Source organism: Pogoniulus pusillus, chromosome 14 (genome assembly GCF_015220805.1).
Source record: "Pogoniulus pusillus isolate bPogPus1 chromosome 14, bPogPus1.pri, whole genome shotgun sequence".
NCBI classification, from domain to species: domain Eukaryota; kingdom Metazoa; phylum Chordata; class Aves; order Piciformes; family Lybiidae; genus Pogoniulus; species Pogoniulus pusillus.
In genome coordinates this window covers 12,767,049-12,793,997 of record NC_087277.1, presented here as the reverse complement: position 1 = coordinate 12,793,997, position 26,949 = coordinate 12,767,049, and the positions used below count along the sequence as shown (strand labels likewise).

General features: G+C 37.0%; 1 protein-coding gene across 6 annotated transcripts in view; it reads right to left on the bottom strand.

Moving 5' to 3' along the window:
* The window catches only part of EFR3A (EFR3 homolog A), a 62,851-nt gene extending 39,494 nt beyond the window's left edge, over positions 1–23,357 (bottom strand). For 2 of the 6 annotated variants that reach the window (XM_064154292.1, XM_064154293.1), the window contains exons 1-4: positions 7,680–7,819; positions 4,779–4,855; positions 3,632–3,759; positions 2,001–2,151 (exon numbers count right to left, since the gene is read on the bottom strand). In XM_064154292.1, the coding sequence (XP_064010362.1) occupies positions 2,001–2,151; positions 3,632–3,759; positions 4,779–4,855; positions 7,680–7,770 (447 nt within the window). In that variant the 5' untranslated portion in view covers positions 7,771–7,819. Of the gene's footprint in view, positions 1–2,000; positions 2,152–3,631; positions 3,760–4,778; positions 4,856–7,679; positions 7,828–12,510; positions 12,601–17,731; positions 17,786–23,175 lie in introns of those variants that run through there. The other 4 variants (XM_064154296.1, XM_064154298.1, XM_064154295.1 and 1 more) reach the window with 4 other exon arrangements.
* Between the last annotated feature and the right edge of the window lie 3,592 nt (positions 23,358–26,949).

Genomic DNA, 26,949 nt, shown 5'->3' with positions numbered 1-26,949 from the left:
CCTGACTTCTGAGTAATCACAAGCATCTCTACAGCTGAAGTAAGATCTGCATGGTGAGGCTGACAAAAACACACAACTCAAGTAAGGCAATTGAATCCTACTTGAAAGATATCACTGCCTCAGTGAAGCTCTGCAAGTCAGCTTTGGGATGGAAAATAATCAGGATCTATTTGTAGCCACAACTATACCCCATATCTTTTAGAGTGTAAGCAGACTACAAATCAGTATTAGCAAGAAACTGAGCTTAACCGAAAAATATTATGAAAACCATTCCAAACGTTCCCTGAGTTTTCACCAGATTAAAGACGTTTTTCACATCCAATTTATTCTACTCTTCCAGACAGTGCCAGCTTCCATTTCAGAGTGATACAATAGAATAACTGAAGCACATGGCAGATTATTCACTCTACCTTCTCTGTTCTTTTTGTGTTTTTATTTCCTTTGAGAGGAGAGGAAAAAAAATGAAAAAAAGGCTAAAGATGATGGCAAACTTTCTCCAGGTCTTGACAAAATTTATTTAAGAACTCAGGAGGTCAGAGTCTGTGATAAAAGCCAGGCTGACAGTGCCAATACATGTTGCTCCTCTGAGTCAACACAAAAATACTTTCTTTTCTCTCCATTAACTACAGAAGGTGCCCAGGGAAATTAACATAATCAGGCTAAAATTAGCTTCTGGAATACTGCTGAAGAGCCATGCAGATTCACTCTCCTCACAAGACTTGACATTTTATTTAGGAAAAAGTAATTATTTTTGGCTACTGAGTTTTAAACAGACAAGTGCAAATTATTTCCCAAATGAGGAAGACCACTAATCTGCTTTGCTCACAAATAAAAATCATAGGTAACTGTCAGGGATATCAAAATGATTACCATAAGGTAGAGTTCTGTTCAATAACATTTGTTTGGTAGTGATGAATGCCTTGTAAATCACAATGGAGGTGGGAAGTAACTGTTCACTGTCAAGGAAACAACGTGAATCTTACATTTGGCAGCCCAGGAAATAAGTCACACAGCTGTTTTCCTAAGAGTGCCCAGGCACTATTATGCAGAGGCAGGGCAACAAGAATTAAAGATACTCAAATAAATAAACAGTTGTGTAAGTGAATGAATAAATAAATCTATCGTTGCTCTCAGTAATGTTTGGTCTCCTACATCAGAGCAAGTACTCTCTGCATTTCATTATAAGAAAATTCTACTCCAAAGTAGCATCACTCTCCTACACTCTCCTGTTCTCCTGAACTGCAGTCCATTTAATTCCATCAACTGAGCATCATGTCCAAAGGAAAGTCCAACAGTTTTACAGAATCCACAAAGAACAGCTCACACTGCTCACAACAGTGAAATGCAAGCATTACCTCTCCACTCTTGTAAAAGCAATCATTCTAAGAAAAAACAGTCCCTGCCACAATCCTGGTGTTTATGAGATTTCGGTGGTACTAGCTGGGAAGTACAATGGTGAGAAGGAAAATAAGACATGACACTGATTGCAATCACCACTGTTTGGAAAACAGAATGTAGGAACCTTCAGTTTGACATTTCAACAATATTGAAACACTTGGTCTCCTGGCTAATTTTCAGCTAACAGAAATCTTTGTGTAGGATCGGTGCTGTGAAGAAGGATGTTATTCCATCCTTCTCACATCATCTCATCGCTGCAGAGCAAGAAAACACTGTCTTACCTATACAATGAATCCAGGAAGTCTTTTTTTTTTTTTAAGACTCCAAATAAGAACTCACAGAACAGCTTTCCTGTTCCTTTCAGAAGTTATTTCTGCAAGGGATAAGCCCAGCCATCAAAAGAATTTTAGACTTGAAAGGAAAGAGTTTTTCTGCTTCCAGCTGGTATCTGCTCTGTGTTTAAGCCCAAACGGTATATCCTGCCACATACAGAATCTTCTCACTTCATGATGACTAACAGACACTTTGTGACTTCTGAAAAGTACTTTCTCACAGCAAGTATGCAGAAATTTATTCTGATTTGATTTATTATCCTTACTCACAGAGTTAGTTCCAAGAACTTGCAGCTTTGGTTCGCCTGATTCCAGAAGCTTGGCCACCATATGAAGGAAACTTTCCACAAATGGTTTTATACTTTGAGAATGGCAAGCCATTAGAAGTTGGTCTAATGCCTCCATGGCAATTAAAACATACCTGAAAATTAAGGAGGAAACTGAGTGTTTTTAAAAGGTATGTCGTAACACTTGGTAACAGAGTTCCATTTTCTTTCCTTGCACAATTTATTTCCAATTATATAACCCAGCTTTCCAGTCTACAGATCCTCTATCTAAATCCAGTATGGAAAGCCAGCAACTTATGCCTTGCACTGAGAGACAACATGCTAAATAAAATGAAGAGGAGTAAAGAAAAATTATTATCTTGAAGAAATGCCATTGACTCACTTTATAAAGTCATAGTTTTCAACATCAGGAAGGCCAAAACTGATGGCCTGTGACAGACACGGTCTTTTTTTCCCCCAACTGCTGTCACTTTTTAAACTCAGTATTTTGATCCTCATTCCTACTTTCTTTAAAGACAACTTCTGGCTTTACATTCTTCAAAAGTTCTAGCTCAAATAGGACTTAAGAGTATGACAGAATTTTAAAATTCCCATTTAAATAACATTTACCAAAAAAGGGCTGAAAAAAAACCTCTTCATTTCCTGACAGCCTGAATGACATTCAAGGGTGTATTGGATTTATGTGGCAAGGTTTAGGTAGCAAGTGGACTGCAGAGGTGGCTTCTGTGAGAAGATACCAGAAGCTGCCTCCAGGTTGGACAGAGGCAGCTCCAGCTGGTTCCAAGACAGACCCATCACTTCCCAAAGCTGTGTCTTTCACCAATACTGGTAGAACTCATGAAGGATGACGGAGAACAGATAATCACACTGCAGACCATGGAGTACCCCACTGAAGCATGTGGACATGCCTTGAAGGAAGCTCACAGAAAAGGCCCTGCTGGAGCAGCCTCCTGAAGGAGCTGAGGACCTGTAGTGTGGCCCATGCAGGACCAGTTTTCTCGCACAGCCTACGATCTTTCAGGGACCTACACAGAAGCTATCTATTCCTGAAGGACTACACCCTATGGAAAGAACCCACACTGGAGTACTTTGTGAAGGAATGTCTTCTATGGGATGGTTTTCCCAATGTTAGAGCACAGAAAAACCCATGAGAAGGAAGGAGCAGCAAAATAAAATGTGATGAGCTGAGCACAAGCCCCATTCTCCATCCTCATGTGTTGCTCAGGGGACAGGATGTGAAGGAGTCAGGAGTGAAGGTGAGTCTGGAAACAAGGGAGGAAGGTGTGTTTCAGCCCTGGTTTTATTCCTTATTATCCCATTCTGTTATTAACTGAAAATTAATTAATAGCCAAATTTTGTTGGTTTTTTGCCTAAGATGGTAACTGCTGGGTGACACCCCTTGAGCTTCTATTGACCTATGAGCTTTTTCATCTTATATTATCCCCAATCACACTGAGGAGTGAGATAGTAGCAAGGTGGTCACCTGGCTGCCAGACAAAGTTAGCTCACTACGAAGAGACTGAGTCTGTCTTGCCTTCTAATTTAATCAAAATACACATGATGAAATGCAGCCACATGTTAGCATCTATTTTTAATGCTGACTGATCTCCTTACCCGTAGCGATGTCTGACAACATCTCTGCTCAGTCTCTCTGCTAGGTAAGCACCAATTCGATCCAGCTTTTCTGGTGCAGAAACTGCATAGAAAGTCAGCTTCTCCATATCGGCTTTAACAAGACCATCCTAAAACCAGACATATGACATATAAAATGAAAAAAATTCACAAAATGTAGAAAGACTTTGAAATGGTTTTCCTCTTTCTCTACTCAAGATTTAAACATCTAAGCCACACAGATGGGAAGAAGGTACAGAAGAAGAAAAAAAAACAACAACTTTTGAGCAAAATTGTCAGAGGCTTAGCTGCACAAAATCAAGAACATAAAAAAGTCAATAACATGCACTTATATAGTAACTAGCACTAGTTAACAACACATTTTGGAGAAAAGCCCACTCACATTGTAAGATAAAAGCTGAATGTTATACAAATGCTGACTGTTCTGCTCACTTCTACTACAATACAAGGTAACAAAAGCTTGTAGCATATTTTAAAAATACAGCAGCAGAAACATAAGCTCTTCACCAGTCTGTACCACCATGTAATTATGTACAGATACAGGAATTACAATAAGGTAGCACAAAAGTTTTCACAGAGAGCAAGAGCTAGGCTATAATATAGGTCCAATACAGTTTCAGTGGAATGAAAAAAAAATGTACAAGAATAACTGGAGAAACTGAAACAGAACAATAAAAAGTTCTTTTGTATCACAATAGTCTATGAAGAACTAAGACTTACACAATCAATATATCAAGAGTTAGAAAATTAAAACCTTGTAGAAACCTAGAAAATGTTCACACCTGCAAACATAACAGGTCTGTGCTTGTACGAAGTAACAATGTTAAATTCTACCTCTGCTGCAGAATACTCTAATTAAACCTTTACTTCTCTGAACAAAACACACTAATTTTACTCTTCAATAGGCACAGCACTGCTTTGAAAAGGGAATTACACCAGATGATCTGTAGAGGTCCCTTTCCAGCTAAACCATTCAGCTAATGTTTGTTAAAGCTACGAAGTGCTAAAGCTGAATTTAAGGTAGAGTGTTAAAACAGAACAGAAAGAAACTGAAAAAACTACCGAAGCATTAGTTACTAACCTAAAATTTTTATATGTCAAGTCCTTAAAATTTAAAATCATCACTCACTTTGGGATCTTCAGGAAATATGTTATCTACCAGACGTTTGTAGCGAGGTCTCAAAGCAGCACAGCAACAGCACACTCCTGAGGAGAGATTTACCCAGTGGAGTTAGAATAAAGTTTAGGAACTTCAGTGTTTCCAGGTGAAATGATGATCTGACAAGCATGGGTAAAAAGATACAATGAATGTTGTTTTAGCTGCTCATTACTATCAGCAGTAAGTTAAGGCAAATGAAATCACGGGAAGTCAAATAAGCAAAACTACTACTGTAAGGTAATACAAGATGGATACTAGAAATGCACTTGTCATCCAGCCATACTTAAAAACATGCAGAAAAATCAAGACATTTCAAAATATTAATAATAATAATATTTAAACCAAACCTACTTCATTTGCTGTTTTACCTTCATTCTGAATGATAATTTCAAAATGTATCTAAACATGCTTTATGTGCACTCCTCTACCATAAAAGTCAACTATGAAATCTTCTGCTTTCAGGCAACACTATAAACCAATATAAAGCCCAACACAAAAAGCAAGTTCTCCTTTCATTATATCATTATTTTACTGGGCATCATACAAAAGACAGTTGCTTGAAAGATATTTTACTGATATAACTTCTATTCTGCTATACTATACTCATATGTTCTGACAACTCCTGTAATGTATTTCATCAGAAACAATTATGAAAGCTAAATCTATTCTTTTAAAAGCACAATTTAAGTGTAAATTCTCCTCAGTGGTCTTTTAACTCCACTAGTCAATTACAGTCATGTATCACCACTAATCTGTACACAGAGTACTTAACAGATGATGAATAAACTGGAAATGAGAACCTGTGTGTGATACAGTACTTCTTCACTACCATTAAGTTCTTCATCTGTTGACATTTCCCACTCAAACAAGCCAGTAAGAAAAAAAAAGAAAAAAAAATTCTACATTTACATAAAAGCTGCATGATCCAAGCAGCAAAAATCAATGCTATTTCATACACCACCAGAAAAAATAGCTACCAAAAGAGGCTATAAATATACTTGAATTAAGCCAGAAAAAATCCAGATAGTTGTACAAATATATTCTATTGAGAGTAATGCTGTGTAGCATTTTAGGAAATAAGAAAGCAGTACCTCATTAGTGTCTCATGTATTACTGAGTATTCAGAAATCCAAGTACATCATCAAAATTCACAAAAACAAGACATAAGATTGTAAAATGTTTCTTGAGTTTCGTATAGAGCTCTCCACCTGACCCAACAGCCACTGCATTTGTGTCTTCCTATTTGATTTTTTACGTTATGGACCACTAGCACTAGTCTAGAGTAAGTGTTATGTTTGCTTACATAGATATAACAATGTATTCTTACAACAAATTTGTCAATCACTTGGCTACAGTTATCTAAAAGACAGGATGAACAAAAAAATACTGTAAAATATTGTGTGCAAGACAGATGCACTTAAAAATTCTTATGCAGATAGTTTTTCTTCCTTGAAGTGACAGAAGAGATAACATTTGCAAAAAATCACAACTGAAGTTTTGCAAAAGTGTTTTATAACTGTGGAAGCTATGTAAATTGAGCATAAAACACAGATCAAGTCACTCCTTTAAGAAGGACAAAACATCAGGTAACAGTACCAACTCAGTTAATGGAAACTCAATAGTGTTCAAATACTGCTCTTGAAGCACACAGTGAATTTTGATGATAAAAAAAGGCTTAATAATAACTGTATCATATAAGATTTGAAAACTCTTTCCTCGTTGTAGATTTTCAGTAATGTATTTATATTGCTGTGTACTCAGATACAGCAGCTTACATAAAAAATCCCCGAACAATCCACCTTTTCAAACAACTGTCAAACTATGAATTCAAAATTAATATGAACTGTAATATTATTAAAAAAATAAAATCCAAGTTAAAATAGTCAAGTGTCAGAAAGCTAATCTGTCAAAGTTTTCACCCTTCAAACATGTTTGAGTGAAGTCATTTAGGCAAAATACTGTAAGAAAGAAAAAAAACCCAGACAAAGAATAGAAAAAAAAAAGAAAAACAAAATCAAAACCCAAAACACAATTAATAGTCATGAGACACACTTTGTAAAAATTATTTATCATTGCTTGGCATTTTGATATAAACAGGAAAGATGAATAAAAATACAGGAATAGGTTTTTAAAAAGAAGTATGAAAATAAAACCAAACCAAACCAATCACCTAAACAATGACAGAAAAAAACATCACCAACACACACACACACAAAAAAATAAAACCTTAACAACATATACTAAAAATAATTTGAATTTAAAAAATGTAAATCTAGGAACATTTCACTGCAGAAACCAGGAAAAAAAACCAATCTTCTAAACCACAGAGAGAAGCTGCGCAATTGAAAATAGATTGTCTGCTTCTTCAATACAAATTTAACCCAGACAGGACTTGATCCAAATAAAGAGATTTGTTTCACACAAGTAAGTTGTCTGGCAGATCTACAGAATGCAGACACTAAGCCAGGTAAAAAAGAACCTGTTCCATTTTATGCAGATTTACATAGAAAAAATTCTGTCACAACTTGCTTTCAGTATCACATCAAATATGCCATTTATGGGCTTCTCCTTGAAGATATCTTTATATAAAATTAATATGAAGGTTAAAGTAGTATCTACAAAGAAGTACAGTCTGTTACATAACAATCAACATAAACCAATACTTAGTATTTACTCCTGCAGTAGTGGTACATTCCAAGTTATTACATGCATATCCTCTTATGCTAAAGGAATCCTGTCATTTGCATTTTACATGTTCAGACTGTACACATTTCCTATCTGTACACATACTTCTTTTCACACGCACATATACTACACAATAGCACTAAAAAGGAACAGCCCACATTATCAGAAAATGTTAATGGCACCTACCCAAACACATACACGGTCTTGGTTCAAAAGAAGAATTATAATCATAGGCCTTTTCTTGCTCTATAGTTGGAACTTGAACATACTGCCTCATTCTGGAAGTGATTTCACTTCCCGAGTGCTCTCTCCTTTTCAGAAATTTGCTCTCTCACACCAGCATAGCAGCAGTTACTTCACACGAGGGCTCTGCAGTACTGTAAGCTTATCTGATGAGCCCTGTGAAATCTACATAAAGCCACCAAACACGTGAAAAACTTCAGTATCAAATTCTTTTAATGAGACCAGGCTTAAGAAAAAAAAGAATAAATGTAAAGCTAGATCCTCAATATGCGATTCACAGCTCATCAAATTAAACTGGATATAGTTTCCTTACATCAGTTTCCCTGGAACATGCAGGTCACTGGTTCTGTGACTAGAAGCAAAAGAGTCGATACACTTCGACAAAAAATTGTGTCTAGTTAGCTGCCACATATCACTGTGGAGTGATAAACATTTTACTAAAATATACTTGCTTATCTTACTGATAAGAATGGTCAGGAAAAGAAAAATTAAAAAGCCTTTTTTGTCATCAGTCTTCCTTAAACAGAAGAGTTTATCTTAAAGTTAGAGAAGCACTTAAAAAAATCAATAGGTTAATGTATCTCAGAATTGAAGAGGTAAGGATTACAGAATTTAAAACCCTGATATCCCAACTCAGGTAGAAAATTAATTTTGAGTTAAGTATTTCTGAAGTTACTTTCTGGATTACCATTATTTTTTCATTTTATCATTTTACTTCCACTGATATAACACAGAATTTTCATATGGGCATTTTTATAAATGATGGAAATTATACCATTTTCAACAGTCACAACTAATAATTTCCATTAAATAATAAATCCACACCAATCTCAGACTTAAGAGACTATTTCAAATAAACTAGTATTTACTGTAACTAAATTCAGAGAAAACATTGAGCTGCACAGAAACTTTCAGCACATTTTTTGATAAAGAAACTCTATGGTATGAGTTAGAAAAAGATATGTCACAAGATTTATTTCAAATGAGTTTGTCTGAATATTCATTGCTACATCTTGCTCAGACAAAATTACAGGAAAACAAAGCCTTCAAGTTCACTTCAAATATAAAAGAGCAAGTTTAGCCTATCAAGTTTAAAAGTGACAGATAATTTTTCTCTTTATTAAAATCTAGCAAAACAGCAAACAAGTGGATTGTACTATTTACCTAAAGCTAAAATTTCTTCCAAAGCTGTCTAATGTTGTCAACTGTCTGTACAACATTATTAAGATTTCATGTTCACTCACTGAATATTTTTCTTACATCCTAGGTTTAGACCTGGTTGTCCATTAGTCTTCCAGGATTAAAAAAATAGTAATTATGATAGAATAAGATAATTAACATAAAAGTTTGAGTCCACACAGAAATGTATGTTTTGATTAGATCAATAATCCGTGCAATATTAAAAACACATTTGATTGCTCAATGCACTTAACTATATACAAACTGAGTAGCACAATACATTAAACTTTTCATTTTTCTGTATTCAAGATAAGAAGAACAAGAAAAAAAAATACACTTCAATTGACCAGAGGAAAATGCATTAAAAACACCCCAAACTTTTTCACCCACTACACTAACTGTACCTGGTTAGTTTGAAACTGTTAACATCAGCTAATGCATTTAATTCGGACAACTATTTTCAAGGGCATTTTCCTTCAACTATTAAAAACCAATCAAATATTTTAGAAGAAGGAAATTATTCTGGCCATATAAGGAAAGCAATTAAAAGCATTCTTCAAGCTTCTATAAAAAGAAAAACTGCTGTAAGGACACACTCATCAGCCATGGCAATGTCCCCATAACACACTCCCAGAGAGAACAGAGGACTCATCATTTTGATAGCAGGAAGTCCCATCCCCCAGACAAGCCTCTTCACATTCTACACTAGTGCTGCTGACTTCTGAACAACTATTTTCTAGCCTCTATCCCCGAATTGCAACAAAGAATATGTCCAATGTGGAGAAGAAATTTCTGTCTTGGGAACACAATATTCATCTTCATGTCAACCAAAAAAGTGAAACCTCAGTAACAGCCAGCGTGGAAAATTCCATCCACTACCTAATTGTGGTAATTTCACATTCAGTTTAAAAAATACATTGCTGCTCAGGTAATTTGAAACAAGTAATTAAAAAAAAAAAACAAGTCAACAAAGAAAGTAACCAATCAACTTTCTCCCAATAATTTAATCCGGCATAAGAACTGTAAAGATAATTATAAAGGTAATTCTGGCATGATATGATACAATTGAATCAGCATGGGAGAGGTGCATAGCATAATACAGTGAAATATAAGCAAAAAATTACTTTGTATACAAGCTCTTAATGAAAACAAAAAAGTGCCAATTCATGTCAAACTATTAGTAAGAGGCAGGGAAAACAAATAAACCATCCAACTCAAAACAACCTAGTCAAATAAGGCATAGCACTAAACTTCTTCAATGAAGTAGTCTTTTCAGAACCATTAGCAATTAAAACAAGTCCCCAGGGAAGTTACTGTCTTTAGGATAATGACTTTTAAAGATGTCTAATCCATTAAAAGGAAGTATTCCATTACATTAAGTTCTCCAGTTGCACTCTTCACAGGTTCCACCGCCTGCACTGTTTCCATACTGTCTCTTCTTTCTCCCACCTTTGTTGTTTTCACATAGTAACTTTGTTTTACTTGCTCATTTCTGTTCTCTACAACACCGCCTCCTCCTTTCCTACTTGGAGATAATACCAGCACTCAATCTTAATGCTGCATTAAAAAGAGCATCTGAAACTAATCTGGTTTGAATGAAAGACATTCTGTGGCTTATTATGAATTTTACTTCTCAGTGCTTGTCTTTACTCATCATTACTTATACTTGTCTTTACTTATCTTGTCACAAGGTTATTTACTGCTCACCACTAAGGCAGTAACAAAGGGAAATTTTGTTTCTCTAGCTTCAGAAGACCCTTGGAAACACAAACCTAAAGAAATCCTCTCTCTCCATTCCAAGTGGCACAGGTAACCTGTTTTCAGTAAAAAAACAAACCAAACCCCAAACAACCAATAAAAACCCCACAAAAAAAACAGAACAAACCAACAACAAACCCCCAAAACAACAAACTGGGTACATTCCTACTTTCAATATCGTCTGCATTCAAGAAATTAATTCTAGGCAACAAATCCAGAGAAAGGGGAAAAGAGAGGTTTTGTATGATACTCCTATTACTAAACAAATACCGATTTCACAGCAATCAGGGCAAAATGGGGACACCAGCAAACTAATGGACTAAAAACAGAAGGGGAGGGAAAACGAGACTTTGTATAATACAATCCCCAAAGCACATGACTGGCATTATTCCTCTATTCAGACGCATAGTAGAGCATTGAGCAGATTCTTTAACAGTAACAAAAAAGTGCTGTACTTAAAGGCCTCATCCAATAACACACAGAGCCAGCAAAACATTCTTTACCTACTATTTAATTCAACAGTGTCCCTTCAAAACAAGCAGCATTTAGCCTGTTTTGCTACAGAAATCCATGTGGATTACACCACTGCCCTTTAAAACAACACCCCTTGTATATGAGCATCTTCTGAAGACGAGAGGGGAAAGAAAAGGAATACTGCTTGTTCATCTGTAGCAGACACAGATCCATTACAGTTAATAACTACTCATATTTTGTTACCTATGAAGTTCAAAAGTAGTGTATCAGCAACTTAAAGCCTTTTTCTAATCATTAGTTATGTTCCAATTTAATGAAAAGTAATGTTTTAATTCCATATATTATTGCATATTTATTATGCAACTACAGAAGCACAACAACAAAGCATCCAAGAAGATTTATCTTCACTTATTTCCTTACATATTAATAGCTAAATATATCAGGAAGGAGCAGTTAATTTAGTATCGTGATATAGCTGTCAAGTTGAAACTCCTTACTCATTCTCTAACTAAGAAATGAGTAAGCATTCTCAAGCCACAATTCAAGACTGAAGATACCCATGTGAGGTCAAAGTACAAACCTTATTCAGTATAATACTCTTAGCATGCCCACCTACAATTCAGAATCACAACTGTGCTCCTGAAAAATGTAAAGGCCAAGACTTTCAACAGAACTCAAGCTGGATGTGAAAAGGGAGGCTGAGCAGATGCCAAGAATATTTTTAAGACCTTGAGATCTAGAATTCTATTCTGTGATTTTTTTTAATAAGTCTATTAAAAAAATCTGTATTTATGAAGAAAAAAGATATTCTGAAATAAGTACTACCTTTTCTCACATAATTCCTGGGGATGTACAAATCTTTACAGAAGATTAACTCCTACTGCCATGTTTCTAGTTTAGAAAAACAGTTTAGTACTTGAAAGAAGACAAAGATTTTAAACACAAAGTACCAGAACTTCAGCAGTGTACACTTCATGAGCTCAGTTATTTCACAAGCTCCTTATTTCAACAAAGCATCTCCTTACTACAACAAAACCTTTTTACTCTGAATTAAAAGCATGCAAGTTGGACTACCGCAATATTCGCACTACATAAACACATTCACTGATTAAATTCCAATGAAGAAAGCAGCAGGCAGAGCCACTGAAGATCCTAGCGGTCAATGGTGTGAAAAAAGTCCATATATCATTTAATGAGAATTAAAAATATTTCGTAAAGCAGTTTACTCTGAACTTTCCACAGAGCCATGCATTTAATAAGAGAATAAAAAACTTATCCTCCCTCCCAATAGATCATTTTTTCTTTGTTGTCATGCATTAAAAAATAAGACACTTGCATGCACAATCATCATGAGCCTCCTTACCCTTTCGTCCCATGACTGTGAAATCAACAGCAAACAATGCTGCACATGAAGGTTAATCAACTGATAGGAAAACCAGTTGCAAACTGATTTCTGTAAATAATAACAATAGCCATATTTTAATAAAACCTGAAAAACTGATTTCACTACATTTTAACATTCAATGAACTGTTCACATACAGCTTAAAAGCACACAAAGGCTTTGATGGGAAGAAAACGAAGTTCACCTCTAAAACATTTTATTGCCTGTGTTATATGCTCAGATTGTGCACCCACAAATGATAACAGCATTACAAAATAAATTCTTCAGATTTTTACAATGAATAGATGAAGCAAAGTTGTTCATTTTTTGGCTATGATGTGTTCAAAACAAATGGAAGGAATGAAACGATGAAAGATCACAGAATGTTAGGAGTTGGAAGGGATCTCCAAATATCGAGTCCAACCTCCCTGTCAAAGCCGGACTACCTAAGGCAGGCCACACCAGAACACATCCAGGCAGGTTTTGAAGGTCTCCAGAGAAGACTCCACAACCTGTCTGGGCAGCCTGTTCCAGTGCTGTGTCACCCTCACTGCAAAGAAGCATCTCCTCGTGTTGAGGTGCAACCTCCTACATTGCAATGTTAATGGTTTTGCTAGACATTACTGACAACATGCCAGTATGAGTGATTTTCACTATGGAACTGCTTCTAAAGATAAACTTTCTCAAATGAGGTTAGGATGATGCATACATAGAGAGAATGAACAGCTAACAGAATACAACAAAATGAACACTGCTTCAAAATGAGCAAGTCTTAAAGAAATCAACACAGATTCATCAAAGAACATGGAAGCAACAACCTCACCAGCACACCAAGTTCCTTAGGGTACCATCAGTGAAATGAACAGATGTACAAAGAGCTACAGTTTTCCACCCACAAGTTACTGTATTTTTTGACTTAGATTAATCAAAAGATACATTCAGAGAAGTCACTACCTTTTCAGTGTAGAAAAGACAATTACTTAAAATTCAGATGACATTGCCTTGTGCCCCAAGGAAGAATGGAGGGTTGGCCAGGGAGGTTAGGATTAATCAGAGAGATGGAAAGTGAGGTTAGAGAGAAAAATGCAGCTCAGGCTGTGCTCGAATTCCCTTATCTATGTTTTTACTCTTGTTCTCATACATCTCAGCAAGCCTATGAGTGAAGTAGACATCACTATTGTTTCCCTTTCACAGCCTGTGATCTAATTCTTCTCACCAAAACATTCTAGCTAGCTTCAAACTAGCACACCTAGAATTGCAAGAGACAAATAATTTCCCAAAACTGTTGTGGAAAAAAAACAACAACCAACCAACAAAAAAACCCCACAAAATTATATTACCTGCCTCTTAAAATGCATTAAGAACATTAAATACAAACAAAGAATTCACCCATTTAAACTTCCATTTCAAGTGCAATTTTTCTTCCCACACTTGGCATGGAAGCTGTATTCAAAATGAAAATTACAATTTTAAGTTTATTGCTGTTCCTTTATATTTTTTGTTTGTGGGGAGAAGTTGATCATTTGTTTAAAGATATGAAGCCATTTACCTAAAAGTATTAACATCCGAGAACAAAGAAAACAGACAATCACTATTCAATTGCTCTATATCAAATTTACTATCACCTCACAAATTAAGGAAACCACCAGTATACCCCAATTGCAGAATAGTAGTCTCTGCAAAAGCAACTGGTAAAAAGCCACATGGTGTTTGGAAAGAAGAAGAAACAAAATGTTACTGTGTAGGTTAATGAGAATCAAACAATGTGTTGAACATAGTTGGAGAAACATTCTGAAGTTACCAAAACATTCAGTTGCCTATAACCAAAACCAGGCCAAATCACAAGACTTTCCACGTGACTGATACAGGTGTCTCTTAAATCAGACAGAACAGCATAGGGGATATGTTTATATTACTAAATTTCACAGCGGGAATTTAAGGGAAGAATACGGGAAAAATACATTGGTCAAAACTCTTTATTTGCCCTCTTAATCTGCATGTTACTGTTGGTCATAAAAGGATCTGCTAATCAGCAGGTTAAATTCAGTTTAATGTAACTATTGTTAACCTTGAAAAGATTAATAGATAGGTATGAACAAGAGAAAAGAGTAAGGCATAAATCACATAGAAATCACAAACATAGCTACATGTAAAATACATTCTTACAGTCAGCAGGTGCTCTCACTTGAGTCACACATAATTCTCCTAGTCCAACCAATTTCATTTTAGTATAAAATCTGCCTTTGAGTTAAACGTTTAACTGAAGTCAGGGAGTACAGCCAGTAAGTAGGTTAGCTGTTTCTGAAAGAATTCATCATCTACCAAACTGTTTCAAGCATCTGATTAAGTGTGAATATCTGGAACATAACGTCCAAAGGAAAAACAACAAACAAAAAGTCTTAAAGAAATGTTTTGATATGGGACTTAGCTATGTTCTTTTCTTTAACAGAAGCATTTGTAACATTTTGTTCCATATGCAGCCAACTAAAAAAAACCAACTTACTAGAACCATCTATGTTCCATATCAGAAGTATGTTAAATGAAATTATCTGCCCAAATTATTGAATACAGAGATTGAGAGAACACTTGTGACAAATTAAAAACATGTACTGCCTATACTGCAAAGGCTATCTGGTCACAAGATTTTGGTTTTGTTTTGAAATAAATGGACTAATTAATCTTCTATTCTACAGTTTCCTTCTGATAGGGCACAGAAAAATCATTTAATAAAATAGCTGTGAATCAATCTACTCCTACTATATTATAGCAGTGAGAAAACATATTTGCTTTCTCAACGTTTCAACTTCATATGAAGATAAGATTTTGTAAGCATGTCTTACATCACTGCCTATGTTATTTGCACAAAAGGAGCTACACAATGTTACAGCTATGAAAAATAGAAGAAGAGCAATACTTCTGCAAGGCTGCTGTAAGTGCTGAAGCAACTACACAGCGTTACACCTCCACTACAGACTAGGTATCAATACAAATACCATGCCACGGGCAAAAAAACCATGCACTTTTCATGGTTTTAGAGAGCAGACTGCATTTTTTCTATTTATGAGCTATTATTGTATTGAGACTGCAAGCTTAACATTATTTCATTAAGGACTCAATGGAGTACTGTTATCCCCATACCCTTTTGTAAGATCACTAAACAGTAACATCAGTACGAAATCTGATAATCCAATATATAACTACTGCAGAGATCAGCACATGTGACTGAGATTAGGTTAAATGAGAAGAGCATTAGCTTTGGTTATCTGCTGATGTTGTTCCTCTGCCTCCCAATACTACATCTCAGTTCTAACAATATGCCTATTTATTGGACAGTTACTGTCCTCTGAATGTCCATGTACAATAACTTCAAGACTCCTTTGGAAAAGTGTCTCTAGGAATAGATAAAGTCTCCTGAAAGACCAATTAAGTCTCTTTGTCCTCTTGCCATAACACCAGTATCTTGGCCTCTCCCAACCTCCCAAACTACCACTTTTAGACCTAGACATTCCCCAATGACTACAGTATTAAAAAAGGATAACTTTTACCAGGAACTAATATAGAGACTCAGGAAATCAAGTGGGAGATTACAGAAAGTGTTGGTAAGGATCACACAAGAACTCCATCAAGCCTTCCTTTTAAGTAGACATGAGTCTACTTCGTTTATGAAGAAATCACTCCAGCGTGACAGAAAACATTTTTGGAAATTATTTCACTCTAACAGCCTTTTCACATTTTATTCCAAAAGACACTACACACACATCTCCATGTGTGGGATGAGAGAACATCGTGTGAGAAAAAAAATACCAGCCTTTCAGCCTTCATAGTTTTTCAGACAAATACTTTCATGATTTCAAAAGTAACATTAAATAGTAGCAACTTGCTTTGTCACTATGCTGTAAAAGGAACTCTGGAGAATCTCAAGAAAAGACAAAATTAGCAGACAGAACTTTCCCTTTTCACATACAACAAAGCTTAAGTCTTGAAGTCTGTCTCTGTGTGCACTGATAAAAAGTACCCATGATGCTCGCTTACATTAAAATGTAATGACACTTCATTGCCACAATTTTTTGAAAGAAAATATTAATTACTGTGATTTTGTAAAAACTGCAATACACATACCTCTGAAAGGTTACATTCCCTTCACCTATTCACTTTTATACATAGAAGAGCAATAAATGGCTGCATAGTTCTACATATCTCACTGCAGAGAAATACTGCAATCAGTTGATTTGTGTTCCTAAGTCCCATCTGACTCTACAGTAATGCAGACTCTACATACATTAGGGTAAATATTATTAATAATGATCCTGAACATAAGCATACAGGGTTTAGAAAAAAAAAACCAAAAGTACTGAACCTTAGTACTAGACACTGCAATAGAAGCACAGCAGAAATTTACTGCATCACATAAGGTGAAGCATAGTTGAGTCAGAACAATTCACACCATGTTCTTCTGATGTAAATATACAAAATATTAGATACACATTTCCATTTTATTAGAAAATCTCAGGTCTACACAGAGGAATAATTTCAGCTATACACTAAAACCACATAAAATGTCTTAATACTTAAGGTATCTTACATAACCGTGGTTTAAAATATCACAATATAGAATTATTGTAAGACATTTTTAAGTACTCAGTAGTCACATCTTAGTACAAATTTTAACTTACCACTTTAAAAAACAAAGGTATTCAAACATTTCCTCATCAAATTAAACATTTGTGAAATTCATTAAAAACATAGAATTAAATTGCACTGAATATAATTAGTACTGTAACTTCACAAAGACTCCTTTAGCCTCTGGATAAATCAGATTACTTATTAGCAGTCTAATCACATTATATCCTAAATAATATGGCTATCTTCTATAAACAGTATTTCTAATTTTCCAGGGCCAGGATTACATAGCTTTTTTTTTTTCTTTTTGGAATAAAATTTTAATATTAAAGTTTATAAATGTTAAACTGTGAACTTCTTACTGAAAAGGAAAATGCAAAGCCTATACTAGATTCCTTTGAAAAACAGAGATTTACACCATCAGAAATTGGATAACAGTCACATTTTAAACAACTAACAGCAAGTATCATAATTTAGTTTTTTTACTTTAATTTTGGTCGATTTTTTAAATGCCAAAGAAAACATCCTAAGACTAAGCAGCCCAACATATTGTCTTAATGTATTTATGGTAAGAATACTTACTGCCAGGCATTGTTCACCAGGAATCTGTCTTCTATTTTGCAAAAATAGAACAAACTATAAAGAAAACAAAAAAAATAAGTCAACAGCTTTAGACTACACCCAAATATACACAGAAACTTATGCAGAATAAGACAAGGGCATATTCTTTAGCTCCAGTATTAGAGGCTGTTACCACAGAAACCCAGGAAACATTTTATCTGACTAGACTGTATGTAGGTTTTTCCAATTCTTGAAATTTATTCACTCTCTTCTTGCGCTTCATGCCAGAGTGAACATTTTTTCTCTGTATTTACTGGGATGACCTTTTAAACTGCCCCCATTCATGCTGCTGAAGGATACTTCTTCACAGCACTTCCTCACTAAAATGCCTGTGGAGTGTGTCTGCTCAACACAAAAAAAATTTAACTTGAAAAATCTGAGTGGCACTTCACTTTTTAAACTGGAGAATAGACTAGTACAAACAATAGCTGTTCAAAAGATTTTAGATGCAACTAGACATTTTTAGACAATTGACTCAATTAAAGCTACAGAAATCTATTTCAGAGATAAAAATATCTTAATCAACCATCTAATTAATATTGAAACACAAGCCATTTGAAGAATTCTCTACATTAAAGTAGCACACTGGGGTTTTATTAACTACCAAATGTAACTCCCCTGAAATTGTACCTTTTCACTAACAAGAAAAAAATCTCAGAAAGTGAGTGCAGCCATTTTCAAAGATAAATCTTAGTGTTTTTTTAAAAATTAAACTAATAGTTGCCTGCAAATGAAAACAAAAGAAATACGATTCTTGAAGAGAATAAATGTTTTATTTGGTCACAAAATAAGTGATAACGATCAAGTTCTAAGGCCATGTTGATAGTTGCTAAAAATACTTTATTCTCACTGTATACGTATTTCAGTCAAAGGTTCCAATTTGATGATTAAAAACCATGATTAAAAATAGCACTTCAAAGTAATTTATTTAAAATATCCTGTCCTATTACAAAGCTCTATGTCCTTCTCCAAGGATAGACTTAGAAGGAGCATAATTTTATACAAAGAAAAATGTGCTGTGGATTCCAATAGACACACAGAAAAGTGAAATCTCTAAATTAGAGCTTAGTTGAGAATTTAGCTGTGAGATTACAGCAGACAGATTTACCCAAGTATTCCAACATAAAATTGCTGTAAGCCTAAAGAGACGTTCAAGGGAGTCAAATGCCAGACTCACAGCTTTTTACTGACCAACACTAACAATCAGGAATTCAATAAATCATGCTAAAACATTATCACTTCCTCCTAGCAAAGCCCACTAACTTCAGAAGAAATTAATGCAGAAATTACTAGAAAAGTTGTATAAGCAACTAAGACATATTCAAATTGGAGATTTTGGTGTTTGTTTTTAAACACGTTCACTGGATCATAAGATCATGACCAAAAATTCAATATGGGGATCACTTGCCTTACAAATGCAAAACAGACTACACAACTTTCTACAAGTGTTCACTCACTGGCTTGTCAGCCTAGGGTAAGGTTTAGCCCACAGATGCTGTTATCTATTACAGTGAAACAGAACTAAAACAAAATAAGAAGCTTCCCACTATGAGTCTGTTCTGCTGTTTGTCACTGAATTAAATTTTACATATCAAGAGAGAGGGGAGAAATCATGCAGAATTTGATGAAGTACAACTTGGCTACAAACCATGAGATAAACCATGATATTCTCCCATGCCTTTCTGTGATATTTGACAGATCACAAGAAGCAAGTTAAGGATAATATGTACCTATATGATGTCTCCTGCATTGGGTTTTAAAGCAGTAAATCAAGAGTCATGTCTAGTTTTATAAAGGATTAAAAGTTATTTTGTTTTACCAAGGATGTAAGAGCAATTCTAAACATAATCAAAGCGCAGTCAGTGCAAGTGACTGTACCTTAAAAGACTAACCAATATTTGTATCACAAAGAAGGGTCACTCTGTTAAACAACTTTTAGTTAAAATGAGATTTTATATAATTTCATTAGGATATGGAAATCCAAGGTCAATTTATTGTTCTCTCAGACTCCAGCTCTAATGTGGGAATAAGAACACACTTTGTTCTTCTTGCTGGTTCTGATCATCTTATAGTTATATGTTTATATGTAATGTTTTTTGTCACTACTTTAAATAACTGTATTAGGTTTGGCTGAGATGAGAGCTGATTCTCCCCAGAGCTCCTCTCCTAGAGCTGTGTTTTGCAATGTTGTAGCTAGGTGTTGATAAGACACCAATGTTTTGGCTACTGCTCAGCCAATCACCAACACTGTGCTTTTCCAGCACCTTCCCTCCCAACAGGCAAGCTGCAGGCTGGCCAAGATCTTTGGAGGGGATACAGCCAAGCTACCTGACCCAAACTGACCAAAGGGGTGTTCCATGCCATATGACATCAGCTCAGACACAAAACTTAAGTGAAGGAAGGAAGTGGGGAGGGACATTTGCTAATGGTGTCTGTCATCTGGAGTAATCACTATGCATACAGAAGCCCTACTTCCCAGGAGTGACTGAACATCATCTGCTGATGTGAAACAGAGACTAACATTTATGTGTGCTCTTTCTTCCATGTGCAGCCTTTGCTTTCACTTTGCATCCTATTAAATTGCTTCTATCTTGACTCATAGGCCTTTGGTTATATTTCTCCCTCTCCCCTGTTCATCTAAGGAGGGGAGTGACAGAAGGGCTGTGGCAGGCATCTGGCCCCCAGCCACAATAACCTAGGATGTGAAAGCAGAAGATGGTTTATAAGATGACACACTTTATTATCACAAGATTTTCCATAAATAGCACTGAAAACCAAACGGAAGAGTAAATGTTTTTCCTGTCTGCAGTATAAAAGATCTAAAATGGAAAAATGTATACATCCTTGTGAAACTAGTGAAGTCAGACCATCTGAAATCTTGTATTTTCTTGTAATAAGCCCACCACTATTTTATCCTGTTATGCAACATTATAAATCATTGAGTATTGAAAACAAAATTACAAAAGTATCCATTCCTCCAAATTAAGCAAAGAAGAATATTGGTTTAAACATCCCTGATGGTCAAGCAGTCTACGCTGGGTACACTGGATGAGCTGAAAAATGAAAAACATACTACACATTAAGGTTTCACACCGTTTGGATCTCCACTTATATTTCCTACTTGAAAAATCAGACAAATGTCCAGTGCAATGCAAGATTAATGTCACTCATTCCTAAATACAGACAGCCAGGCTCCAGATACAATTCCCAGAATTCAAAAAATGCAACACATGATGGATTCACATAGCCTTGTGCAATTCTGTGACAAGTACCTGACTTTATTTCCACTTAACTTTCTCAAGGAGAGAACCAATCCCACACATGAGTCTAGCTGTATTAATGAGGCTAACCCTGTTCTCTCACTCATTAGAGATCACCTAAATAGGCACATATAAAAGGCTATTTGTCCTGTATAACCTTAAAGAATTCAGTCTTGAGCAGATGGCTTTAGGAAAAGCCCTGTACATTAAATTAGTGCTCCTTGGAAACTCTTCCCACCATCTGAAACACTAGTTTAGCCCAATATCCATTTCACTGGCCAAATTAAAAGCAATTTTGCCATGCCTAGGTATACATGATGCCAGTGGCAGGTTAAAAACCCAGATCAACACTTTCTGCTCTATTCCAACCACAGGAAACATTATTTACTTTTATTTATTTGTTTGTTGTTAAATTTAGTACTACTATTTTATAAATGTAAAGTAATTTTACAGGAATGACTTCATTACAGTTAGGCTGGGCAATTAAAGTCACTGATATCAAGCAAACCTGTTTCTAACCTGTACATTTTATAATTTAGATTTCATGACTGGAAGTGTAAACCTCTCACATTTTAACTGAAGTCCAGGTAGCAAGTCTGATTACTATTCCAATCTTTCCTTCTACTTGCACATACTATAAAATTTGGTCATTTTTTCTCCCAAACAAGCTTGGCTCAGAAGCACAGAGAAGTTAATGCTCATCATTAACTGAAAGCATTTTCATAACAGGATGCCAAATTTTGATGTTTCATTTTCAAATGGTTGATAAATTGCCAGGTATACTTCAATTCCCATTTTTGGTGAGTTTCTTTCCTGAATCAGAAATTAATCCTCTTCTAGCTGTATTTTCTTAGAGAAGAAAAAAAAAGTGCTGTTAAAAGGCTTCAGCAACACTTAATGCATAAGCCTTGATAATATCAGGGCACCATTATCAAGACTTTCACCCCACATCATCAATTTCTTAAGGAAATGTTGCCACATGTTAAGACCATCCATAAAGTAAGTCCTTCAGCAAGATGCCCTGAATAGTGGTTACTCAAGAAAACATTTCCAATTATTCTGAATGTATTACAAAGCCTTCACAAAGTAGCAAATTACCCAATACAATGGCTGCTACTCTCGTTTTAGCTTGCCTGTATGATTTGCACAGCAAATCTCTCATGCAGCTTTACAAAGTTTAACATCTCAGCTACTGAACTTAGTGAACTCAATTCTGATCTAAGAATTAAAAGTCTGGTTTTGTTACAGGCTTTCCAGAGAGTTGAGATATCTCTCAATCCATGACGTGATCTATGACCTTTTCTTCCTAGTATCAGAGGTTAAAATATCACGGGATACCTCCCTAGATGGACCCAGCTTAACGAAAGAGAAGATTAGTCCTAAGCAATAGGATTTGTGAAACTACACTTCAGTTACCTAAAGCATGGCTCCCTGCTGCACAATTAACTTTAAAGAAAGATGAAGCTATTTAAGAAAGCTCAGAGTGTAGTCCTTTCATAGATTTGCAGTTAATGCTCAGTAACACCTTGCTGTATTGTGGTCCATGTGAAGAAAACCAAGGAAATGACAAAACCACAGCGCTGCACTGTTTCTCTGCTCTCAGAGCGATGCCATAAGGAAGTCTGACCACATCAAGCACAACTGACTACTGACAACAAGGTTATGTCTTATGATGGCCTTATGGAAGGCTTCCAGAGAAGCTTCATGTAGGCACCACTGAACGGCGACAGGACCCCAGGCGCCTTCCCGGGAAAGGCAAGGGTGGTCCCGCTCGGTCCTACGAGCCTCCTGCAACAGCTGTTGCGGCGAGCAGTCGCCCGCACAGACGGCGGGGTGTCCAGTCGCCGAGAAGAGCACCCAGCAGCGCCCACACAACAGCTCCAGCAGGCTGTCAGCGTGGGGGACGCCGCGTCACGGGTTAAGGCAATGTCCTGCAGCTTCTCCTGCCGTCCTCCGCCACCCTGAAGGGTCCCGCTGCAGCCAGTCGGCCCTAGCCTCCCGCTGACCCCCCTCCGCACCCCCCCATCCGGTGCGTCCTCCTCGCTCCTACGGACAGCGGGGAAGGGAAGAGAGGAGCGTGAAAAGAAAACCGCTATGAAGGCGAAAACAAGTAAAGGGACCGCTTCCTGCCTGCCCCAGACTTACCTCAGCCACCTCTCCAACTAGGCTTAGCAGCCGCCATCTTCCCCCCGCCTCCGTGAAGTTTCCCGCGACGCAGCGCACGCCGGGAGCGGTAGTTCCGTGGGGAGCCGCGCGTGTCGCGTCTCCGCCCAGCCCTCTCACGGACACCCACGGCGGGCTCACGGCCACAGAACGGGCACCCCTGGCGCGGCGAGGCGGCCCCGGGGCGGAGGGTCCGCAGGGCTGCGCGTCCTGACACGACTCCCAGTCGCCTTTGCGGCAGTGGCTGGCCAGTGCCGGAGGCAGGAGCGGGGGGAGCCTCGCTGTGGGTAAAGTCTAAGCTCGGGGGAAAATGCGCTTAGAAGAGCTCCTGATGTGCGGGAGAAAGCGGCATGTTACAACGCGTTTCACTCTGTAGCAAGCACTGAGCTCTATGGTGCCTGCGTCGCCCTGCTGCTGCAGGGCTTTCGATTCACGAGGCGGCAAGAACAAATGGACCCTTCGCCTTTCAGCCGCGGCTTTGTGATTCTTCTGTGTCCTGTCCGTCTTGTGGTCGCTCACACCACATAGCTTGCTCGTGAAGGGACAAGCTTCTGCTTACGTTCATGAAGAAAGAAGTGCCAGTCCCACGATAGGTTCAACAGACAAGTCTATGCTATTCTCCACGTTCACATACCTGCTAAAACCTTATTAGAAGATTGCATATTTCACTGACTTCAGTTCCATTTAGGTTACATCTGTGTCCCAGTTTCTGCTGGAATTCACCTGATTTTCCATCTTAGTAGCTAGAACAGTGTCATGGTTTTGATTCAGTATGTACATTGGTACAAGAAGAATGTCAGTAACACGTTAATGTTTTTAGTTGTTTCCCTTGCTGAGAAATCAAAGACTTTCCAGCTTGCTGTGCTTTGCTTGTATGCAAGTTGGGAGAGAGCATCTGACCCTAACTATCCAGAAGGATATTCCATCCCGTAGAAAATCATGCTCAGTATGTGAAGTGAAGTTGGAGACAGATCACTACTTGAGCATTTGTCAGCAAGTGATGAACTATGGATTATTCGCCTTTCTTGGGTTTCAGTTCTCTGTCTTTTCTGTATGTTCTTTCCCATTACATATTCACATTATTATTATACTGTGGAGAGATTTTTGCTAGTAAGACATGAAATGATAAACATGAGCAACCCATGCTGGGAAGTGTCCTTGAGTCCGTCTTGGGAGTTAGGATACCAGGCGCTGGGTAGCCCTCCCCACATGCAGCTGCAGGGGGTGGAGTGCCAGCTGCATGTGGGCAGAGTTAGCCAGCCCAAGGAGGCTGACCCTGTAGAGTGTTACTGTATGTCACCCTATCCATGCCATGCTTGTAACCCCATACCCTCCACATATAACCAATCTTAGTTGTGCCCGCCTCTTGCAAGAAAGCATATAACTCACTGTACACGGAAACGAAGTTGGAGAATGACCATCTAGTCATATAGATGAACAAAGAGTCATTTTACCCAGGTGCTCCACCTGCATTATACCATATATTAATATTTTATTGGGCTTTTTGTTTACTTGTGTGCACATTTTGCTTTTTTAGTTACTTAAATCTTCTTATCTTAACCCACACCCACAAGTTTTACTTTTTCTTTTCTGATTCTCCTCTGCATCAGGGCAAGAAGCGTGCAAGCAGCAGCATGGTGCTGAGTTGTTGGCCGAAGTTAAACCATGACGTCTTACACTGAAACTATTTTCCTTACTTTCACAATATCATGAGCAAGATCAGTTTTTCTGACTTGTGTTACTTGGAAAATAATCCCTAAAGATGTGAAACTGGAGAGGTGAGCAGTTTACGTGTCCCTCAGTTTTCAGCAGTATCCAAAACATGCATAAAATTAGCAAGACACAGTATCACAGTATCATCAGGGCTGGAAGAGACCTCACAGATCATCAAGTCCAACCCTTTACCACAGAGCTCAAGCCTAGACCATGGCACCAAGTGCCACGTCCAACCTTGCCCTGAAGTGCCCCAGGGACAGGACATGTTGGTACAACCAGGGGAGTTAAAAGAGTAAAATAAAACCTTTTTTGTTACTGTGATTTCTGAAATACAGCTCATGTTTTTCAACTTTTGAGGAGAGACATAATGAAAGCGTTACCAACAAGTGAACAGTCTACCTTCAATAGTTAGGCATATTGAGTCACTGTCTATAATCTACCCAACTACCTCTGTTGGGGTTAGAGTACAGCTTATTAATGTTTCAGCCAACAGTGATCAGCCTTGAGACATTCTATATAGCTACATTTGTCCTGTAAGTATAGCTGGTGATAATAATCCTCTTGGTTCTTCCCTGAAACGTAGAAGGGAGTCTTAATAAATTTTCCATCAGCTGAAAAAAGTCATTGTCTCAACTCATGACAGAAGCAGCTTCAAGTTCAAAACCCATTCTTCTGACAATCAGCTAAAGACAGCTTGCTGTCTTTATTGAAGTGTTTCATTCAAGCTATTTGTCTCACCTTTCTGTTAGCTGTGCATAAGGGATTGCTGTCTCCAGCGTTCTTGTCATGCCATATGGTTTCAGGAAAGTGCTGGCAAATAGTGCAGTGACTTACTCTTACTAGGGAACTGAATGAGACAAGCAGCAAGCCAGGATGGTGCTCGATCAGCCACTGATTTAAATGTGACACTGTGAATAACATGTCCTGATTATTTTTCTTTTTGTTTAAGAAACACTAAACCTGTCTGAAATTAGAGTTTCAGTTGTCTGATGTTACAGCTGCTGTGTGTTTACAAAATAACTTTCATTCTCTCAGAGTTTTTAAAAAGTTTTCCTCCATTTTATTGCGTTGTATCTGTAAATATGAAGTAGACTTAAAGCTCAGATCATAGAAAAAATTAAGTGTTGAGACTGTAGAAGAGAGCTGGTATGTTTTAGGCCTGTTTTCTGACATTATTCCATGAACCATATGGTACCTAATATTCAATAAAAGTGAGTAACTGCCTTAGCATAATTGTAGTGCTGTTATTTTAAAACAACTCTTTTCCTAATTCAATATCAAATCAGAGTAAACAGCTGTAGTCTATGAATATGTATGTGTTGATCCCTTTGAGCTTCTTTATGTGTTATATAATGGGTAGTAAATCTAGTTGTGGAATACAAACATTTTTCATTATAATGAGGACCTCAGAAGAATATCTGTTCATCTTTCTATAACTTTAATTTACTATCAGTGAAAGATGGCCTTGATCCTCTGACCACATCTTGGTTGACAATCAAACTGCCCAGTAAGATTAAGAAAAAGTTAAATTACATAGATACAAATTTGCTGCTGGCTAATTTGCAGCCAGAACATCCTGTGTTACTTCCCTTCTGTCCAAGCCTATCTAAATCAACTGGACACTCTTGCCTAAATCTTCTGAAGCAACAGTTTGTACTTGCATTGATCCACACATGAGCAGCACTGCGTGTCCCATGTGACATGCCTTTTTTTTTAAGTGATAATTATAATGTAGGAACAGCTTTTAGAGTACCTTTCACTTGAGAAATACCTGAGGTGCGAGACAGAAATGTCCCGTGGCAAACAATAAAAAGTGAGCTGTATTAGCAATTTGGCAGCAGCAGTTCTGTGTTTCTATTGGATTACTAATTCACTCCAAAGTGTAATCAAATGTTCAGTGTCTGCAGCAAGCAGCAAAAAGTACCTTATTTTGAAATGCTAATGGAGGTTCAGAAGGGCAACAGGAATTATTAGTCTTAGGTGGCTGAGGACAGTGAGCTCTTTTCAAGGAGAAGGGGAAAAATCACAAAGGAATTAATG